This window comes from Cibotium barometz, chromosome 63 (assembly GCF_041138505.1).
Source record: "Cibotium barometz isolate CiBa-2024 chromosome 63, ASM4113850v1, whole genome shotgun sequence".
Classification (NCBI taxonomy): Eukaryota; Viridiplantae; Streptophyta; class Polypodiopsida; order Cyatheales; family Cibotiaceae; genus Cibotium; species Cibotium barometz.
Window position 1 is genome coordinate 9,123,091 of NC_141108.1, and position 8,309 is coordinate 9,131,399.

At 39.1% G+C, this 8,309-nt stretch overlaps 1 protein-coding gene across 1 annotated transcript; it reads right to left on the reverse strand.

The window, feature by feature from the left end:
- Window positions 1-200: 200 nt before the first annotated feature.
- On the reverse strand, window positions 201-3,336 carry LOC147603645 (uncharacterized). The gene is made up of 2 exons (XM_086796172.1): window positions 2,093-3,336; window positions 201-1,025 (listed from the first exon to the last, which is right to left on the reverse strand). The coding sequence occupies exons 1-2, from the start codon at window positions 2,339-2,341 to the stop codon at window positions 333-335; spliced, it is 942 nt and encodes a 313-aa protein (XP_086652298.1). The 5' UTR covers window positions 2,342-3,336; the 3' UTR covers window positions 201-332.
- Window positions 3,337-8,309: the final 4,973 nt, after the last annotated feature.

Consider the following 8,309-nt stretch of genomic DNA (forward strand, 5'->3'; position numbering starts at 1 on the left):
TGTTGAGGTACCAAACTAGAATACCATGTTCTTTTTCAATTTTGGAAAAAAATCCCTTTTTTTGTAAATTAACAAAGCTTCCCAAGACTTCTATTGAACTCATTTGCCATGTTACACATTTTTCAATGGCTTTGTGAGCTTTTGTTAGAGAAGATGCTTAATTAGTAGGCCAAATTGAACTTTTGGGCACTCGTATGGTAGGCAGTCAATTTATTCTCTTATTGTATACACAAAGATGGCAAACACACTGTTTTTACAAAACCGAGCTTGTATTCAAGCCAAAGCAAAATGAGAGGGGGCTTTTGATACAATGCTAACAAATAATCTAAGGTTCAATACATGAGAGACAATCCTAGCCTTGTCTTCTTGGAGGGGGGTTGGGGTAGATCATTTTCAAGGGAAACTCCACACCTTGGGCACTTGGGATTGCTGCTCCTTGGCAGCATGACAAACATCAGGCAATTTGCACACCCCACAGTAATCATAGGATTAGAATTATTGCTAATGGGCTTCTTAATTGTGCTTTCCACCTCATAAGACAAGTTGCTGCTGCCCATATTATACCTCCCCCCTCCATCCATCACACCATTGAAGTCTTGGAAGCTTAGTGCAGATGGAGAGGAAGTGGATGGAGATGAAGTAGTAGAAGATGAGCATGTGGGATGACTGGTAGAAGTGATGCCATGGTTGTTATGATAGCTTTGTGGTTGACAAAACAACCTACCAATTATGCTATAATGGCCCTCTCTCCTTTGCTCATGATGTTGTGCTTCACCTACTGTTGTTGTTGAGCTCCTTAGCCTTGGTTTTAAGCTAAGGCTTAAATCCAAATTGTTTGAACCATATTTCTCTGCAACTTTGCTTGACATGTCTGGAGGGGTTATTTGAGAACCTTTGCCTAGAGAGGCTTCAACAGTAAGATCAGAAGAAGACGGAGATGTTGGCCAATTCCCACTGGTGGGCTTCCTCGGATCACAAGAGGTGCTCAAACCAGTGCTCCTGTTGAAATAATATATGCTTCCAGTCTGCGTGTACAAACAACAAAAAATTGTGGGATCAGTAAAGTAGTTACATATCAATCTAACAGACAATCCAATGCTAAACTCGGTAGAATTAGTTGGATCAAGCATTAAATTTCAAGCCTAAATGATTGAATAGCTATCACCAGCAAAATCCTCTTTGTAAACCAGCACATTAACTGAAGGTTAAGTAAGCCAAGTGCTTGTCTCTACACACACACACACACACACACACACACACACACACACACATACATATTTCTGTTATTTACCCTACTTGGCATAAGCTGGCCTGCATCTAACTATATCTTCATTCTTCCATGCTTAATAATAGGAAGCCTATCCCCTGACCACCTAGCACAAATGAGGATTCTGAGTTAACACTCCTATGTTTAGCTTCCTAAGTGAACACTCCTATGACTAGTATGCAAAACTAACCCACTCTAGTGGACAAATTTAGATAAAAAGAGGTACTAATATTAGATTAGCCAACCACGAATCATAAGATTAACTAGCCACTAATTTCTCCAAAACCAATCAATCAAGAGTACCTTAGCAAGTCAAAACCATAAGAACAACTAACCGCTAATACCTTCAACAACAATCTATTAAGAGTTCATCTCTAAAACCCAAAGTACAAAACCAATCAATCAAGAGTACCTTAGCAAGTAAAAACCATTAGAACAACTAACCGCTAATACCTTCAACAACAATCTATTAATAGTTCATCTCTAAAACCCAAAGTACTTAAAAACCTTGATAAAAACATATATTTAAGAGCAACGAGAAGACTCAAAATCTCTCTCTAAAACCTATCCTATCCATAATCTTTTTGTTTTAAGCCTCTCTAAAACCTGACCTAACCTTAATTTTTTATCCTTAATCGTTTTATTATCCTTGATCTCTTTGTTTTAAACCTCTCTAAAACCTATCCTTAATTTATTTTTTTCCCAAGATTTACACACATCCATGGGCAGGCCCTTCCCCTATCCAAACACTTGGCTTTAATTTAAGCAGGAACAGACTCTTAGGAAAAGTTAATTAGAAAACTATGAACCAAGATATTTGCTCACCTTCAAGTCGAGGCACTTCTCCCATCCTGATGGAAGCGGTGTGGCCGAGTCAAGCTCGAAGCTATCACGAAGCTCGCCGTGGCGGCCACCACCAAGGAGATCGAGGGTATGCATGCTGGTGCTGTGCCTTTCTACAGGACCCAGCATGAGCTGCAGCATGCGTTGGTTATCAACGTCATCCGAATACTTGCGTTTATTTGATTGCAAAATGCCCTCAAAAGCGAGCTCCACAGAGGCAGCCATAGCCATCAAAGCGATAATGTTCACAGAACTCTACTCCGAGCACGTCTCTCTCTCTCTCACACACGCACACGCTCTCTCTCTCTCTCACACACACACGCACACGCACACAGGCCTTATAGTTCTAAGACTGCAGTAAACTAGATTCTCAGCACTAGAGCATACAATAATAATATCGCTGCATATAAACTATATTCCCAGCATATACACACACACACACAGCAGACCATATGGCAACTCTGTCTGCAGTAAGCTATATTCACAGCAAGCGCGCGCGCACACACAGAGAGACCATATAGTAATTCTGTGGCTGCAGTAAACTATACTCCCAGCGCGCGCACAGACCTTATAGTAATTCTATGGCTGCAGTAGACTATATTCCCAGAACCTCCACCCACACACACACATGCACACAACTTATAAGATGGTAAGATAAAGAGTTATTTATCTCTCCTCTCTCTCTCTCTCTCTCGCACACACATTCACAGCTTATAATTCAATAATGGCTAGCGGGAATGCACTGATTACTTGGAGATGATGATCAGAGTATGAGTATTCCACACACCCCCACATACACATACACAACTTATAAGATGGTAAGTTAAAGAGTTATCTATCTCTCCTCTCTCTCTCTCTCTCTCTCTCTCTCTCTCTCGCGCGCGCACACACACACACGCATACACAGCTTATAATTCAATAATGACTAACAGGCATACACTGATTACTTGGAGATGATGATCAGAGTATGAGGATTGCACGCTCTGTGTCTCTCTGCCCCTCTCTCTCTATCTCTCTCTCTCTTTCACACACGCACAGACCTTATGATTCTGTAATGGTTAGCAGGTATACATTGGAAACTAGGGCAAGGTGATCAGAGAACGAGTAATGCGCTTGCTCTCTCTTTCTCTCTCTCTCTCACACACACACACAACACACAGAGTGTCTATAGTTGTAGAGCAAGGTAAGAGGGAGGTGATCTGGGAGAGAGAGTTCAGGTAGACATTGCTGTGGAATGACACGATGTTATATATATTGAAATAATTTGAAATATTTTACTATTAGAATTGCTTCGCTAAGAAAAGCTCAGGATTCAGAACGTTGACGTGGGGTGGTTGGAAATGGGCGCATTTAAGGAGGCCTCCCATTACCATTAAACGCTTGAGATGAGGTCAGTGGGTAGGGAAAAAATTATTCGTAGGAGCATTCAATGCCGTGCTCGGCCTCACGCTTTAAACCCACCTCAAACGACACCATATATATATATATATATATATATATATATATATTTTTTCCTTTATTTAAAATAAATAAATTTTACAAAAGCAGGATGCAAATCTTTATTTTATTTTTCTCTGTTTTAACTTTTTTTTAATCCATTTTATTTTATTCTATCCATTTTGTTTTTTCTTAAAGACTGGAATTATATTAGAGAAATGGGAACCTCTTGTTAACTCACTTTGTAAAATTTGTTTTATTCATACCTCTTGTTAACTCACTTTGAATTTCTATTGTAATTCACGAAAAAGAAGGAATTTTATACTCAGATTTATCCCCTTTTTTCATCAATAAAAACATTGCTTAGTCTTTCCTCTTTGAGGCGTTTATATAATAATTAATAATAATTAGAATTTCCACAAATTATTAATTTTTAGACCTTTATTACTTGCATAAAAGTGCGTGTTTAACGACATAAATTTTCAAATTCTTGCGTGAAGCTGGGCGCCATGCAAAAATAAAAAACGGACTTTTTCAGAAATTTATGCTTAACATCTAAGAAAAAAATACCGGAATTTTCGAAGCTTTTTTTCGGAAAATGCCGAAATTTTATATTTAGAAAAAGGAAGGTTTTGGTATTGAAAACTCTTGGAATCGAGGCCCGTTGGGGATTTGATGTATTTCCAAGTTCCAAAGTTCAAAATAACTAAAATAGAAAATTCCCAAGAATTCCAAGAAAAGAACTACAATAATAAATGAAAAAAATAGCATGCATATTTTTGGGAGCACACCATGTCACCATGCAAAAAGCATTGATGGTAACGTGTCGTCCCGCGTGCATGCACGTCAATGGTCCAATCAAATAAAAGGAAAATTAAATGCTTCATTAAGTAGAAGCTTCTAAGTTCTTGTCAACCTCATTAAATGCTGATCAGAGGGTCGTCTCTTAGCTGAACTTTTCAACTACCATTTTTTAATGTTTGGCATTAAGTGTGAGTATACATCACACCCAGCCCCCATTTAATGAAGCCCCCCCTTATTTAACACCTATCCCATTTAAGGTCTTCCTTGTCCCCATCCCCCCCTTCAACTTTTCTTCATCTAATTACCTTACCTTCACCTACCTTCCAACTTCCATCCTCCTCCTTCCTCATTTTCTAGTTGGAAGTTGGAACCTACTTGTAGCTCAGAGCAACTTAAACTTTTTTCGAATTGAAATATGTACTTGTCATCATTACCTTGCCTTCCCACCATGCCCTGGTTCCGCAAGAATACAAGGGGCCAGCCCTCTGTTTTGATGACTACGGAACCCTCCTTCTCAGGGCTTAAACCCTTCAGATAAGGGCATCAAAAAATTTACCCTTTAGATAAGGGCTTTTTACCCTTCAAATAAGGGCATCAAAAATTTTACCCTTCAAAAGAAATGCTCGAATTTGAAAATTTACTAACGGTGCCCTTCCAAATTACAAGAAAAAAATGCTAATCCAATTTTTACCCTTCAAATGAAATGTTGGGGCTACCCTTCAATACCAAGGACTACAGGGGGCCCACAAGATCACAAGAAACTTGGCCGCTTGAAACTCTAAATGTGTCAAAATTAGCATAGTTAAAAAATGCCATTGAAACTTGGTCGTACACTCAACCTCAACAACTAACCCGTAAGAACGTGAATATTTTCAAGCATTGAATACCCTAGATTTTTTGTTGGCACCATTAATGTACCATGAGGAAACCCCCTTATTTCAAAAATCAAATGCCGAATGAAAATCCAAAATAGTTGGTTGAGAGATAATGGAAAGAAAAAATGAGCCGCTTGTAAAAAATGCAATGATTGTGCAAAAGTGTCCAAAGTATGGCTATTTTCTTCAATTTTCTTACTTCATCCGAGATGGAAATGAAGTGTTTGTGTTTCCTAAACGTAAGTTGTGAAACCCAAAGGATCATCCTCTCCAACTTACTTGTGTAGGTGTTGAATCTTCTTAAAGATGCTCTAACAACTTTTGAAATTGAATACTCACTCACTTTAAAAAATGGTTATTCACTAGTTATATATACATTTGTATAAAATAGCAAAGGAGTTCACAGAGCCTCCTTCTCAGTGTAAAACTAGGTTAAAACCTAACCAACTACATAATGAAATGTTCATGTGGCATTGTCATATGGTTGAGGCTTTACATTGCTTCCATGATTCCTCTTTTTGGCTACACGTGATGACATGTTCATTTGGCATTATGGTACATTGGTATACCTTTGATTGCTTCCATAAATCTTTATTATAACTTAAATGATAATCTTTTGGTCAAAATGTGTAGGACACACCAACAAAAGCGAGATTTTGATTATATCTAGATTGTTGGGTGTTGGACTCACACACTCACACACACAAACCTGCACATTAGGGTTAGGTGCAGGGTAGAGAATCTCACACACAGAAATAAGGGGGAGAGAGAGAGAGAGCCAAAAGTGTGGTATCCACAAAATGAAAGTCAACCCTTGCACATGTGTGCCACATCCATATAATATAGAAGTACAAAATATTATATGTTAGAGTGTCCTTTCACACTTGATGTCCAAGGGGAAAAACCACATGGGAAAAAGTGCCCTTGGTTAAGCCCTGTTCACACATAGCACTACCATAAGTGAGCATGTGCCTACAAATCCCCCCTGTAGTGGAAGTGTGAACCTGTACAAGGTAGCAGATCACTCTCTGTATGAGAGTAAGCCCAAAGCTTTGCGGAAAGCTTCAATATGAAATTTTTCTCGAGGTAAAGCCTTTGTGAATAGATCTGCAACATTATCCTGTGTAGGGCAATAAGCAACATTATCCTGTGTAGGGCAATAAGATAAACTGATCTCCCCTGCATGTGAACTTTCCATCCTTTATGTGCAGCAAATGCAATCACTGATCTTATTGTGGTCATTCTCGAAGGAGCAAAAGTCTCTTCATAATCTATTCCCTTTTTTTGGGAGTAGCCTTTAGCCACAAGTCTTGCTTTGTACCTGTCAATAGTACCATCAGACTTTCTTTTGACTTTGTACACCCACTTTGTTCCAATTACATGCTTGCCTTTAGGCAATTCCACAAGATCCCATGTATTGTTCTTCATGATAGAAGAAATTTCAGCTTGCATAGCTTGCAACCAATGCTCATTTTCATGTGCTTCTTTGTAATTAAGAAGAAGGCTCTTCTGAATCAAAGAGACCACCCATTGCTAATGCAGACTCCCCAGGATGTATATTCAAAGCATGGCTGGAACTAGCCCTTGTTCTACTTGTGAGTGGAGCTGCAAGTTTGCTTTCTTGCAAAGTTTTCAGCAACCATCTTGGCACTGACTTGGCTGTGTCTATGGCTATTTGCTCTTCCCTGTGCTGACAAGATCTTCCACTTCTTCCATAGAAGGGGGCTTAATGGCTGGCTGTTCCACATGTTCTACATGAGGATTTTGTTGTGTAGGGGCTGGCTGATCTGAATCCCCCCTAATTGCAATGGGTAAAAGTCCATCAAACATGTCCTGTATGCCTGTATCATTGCTTTTATACAAGCTGTATTTGGGCTGTTCTAAATTTTCAGTAAATACCACATCTCTACTGACAAAATTCCTTCATGTAGTTGGATTATAAAGACGTTATCCTTTGCTCTCATTGTTATAGCCCACAAAAATGCATTTAATTGCTTTGTCATCTAGCTTTGTTCTCGGAGTTGTTCTAGCACATGTGCATATGCCAAGCACCCAAATGTACGCATATAATCCACTGTTGGCTTTCGGCGGCTATACCAAGCCTCAAATGGTGTTATGGTTTTCAAAGCTTTTTTTAGACACCTGTTCAACATATGAGTTGCACACATTATAGCTTCCATCCAAAATTTGTGAGGCAACTTTTGTGCTTTCACCATGCATCTTGCCATTTCCTTTCAGCTACACCATTCTGTTGCGGTGTATAAGGCACAGTACATTGGTGTTTGATGCCCTTTTGAAGTATATAATCCATGAATGAATTTGACATGTATTCTCCACCTCTGTGGTGAGAAAGTGCAAAGATTGGGCAAATTGTTACTATGGGCATGATGTAGGGTCTTGAGTGTTGCTGTAGAACCTTTGTAGTTGCTCTCACCACTTTAAGATTAGAATTATGAGCTTCCAAGATGATGCTCACACCTTTGCAACTCGAGTATCTTCACTCCATTGGACCTCCAAGATGGATAACCTTGAAATCACACCAAGCTCTGTCCCAATGTGTATGCCTCACAAATCCACTCTTAAGCACAATTCAAGATAACATCAAAATCAAAGATACCCCTCTTTATAAAATCTAATAAGCCTTTTCCAATTACTGATCTTATTGTTTAATCAGAGTAACACATATCATCATACAAGATTTAAGTGTTAGAATAAGCAAGAGAGAGACTTCATTTATAGATACATGCACAAGAGGAGGCACCTATTCTAGCTCATATCCAGTCCATGGGCCCTCATAAATACTCCAAGGCCTCCTCCACATGTGCCCGTATATCTAGGATGCCACCTAGTTTCATGCATGTGGCCATGCCATCTCCACTTCGTATCTACACCCCAACTAGTTTGTACCTTAGGCTACAAGCCTATGAAGATTAATGTTGCTCCCCACTAAGGTCGATAAAGAAATATTTACAACAAAAATACCCATACCCCCATTAAGGGAGGGGTAAAAAATGGGAGATGTATGGTTTTTAAAGATTCCAAAAATATGCTCTCTCAATTAATGAGCTTGGGGGCTTCGTTAT

Excerpts from the sequence above, each read along its gene's own strand:
- LOC147603645 (XM_086796172.1), bottom strand. The coding sequence starts at position 2,341 with ATGGCTATGGCTGCCTCTGTGGAGCTCGCTTTTGAGGGCATTTTGCAA. Across the intron at positions 1,026-2,092 it reads AGAAGTGCCTCGACTTGAAG|ACTGGAAGCATATATTATTT; the intron begins GTGAGCAAATAT and ends TTGTACACGCAG.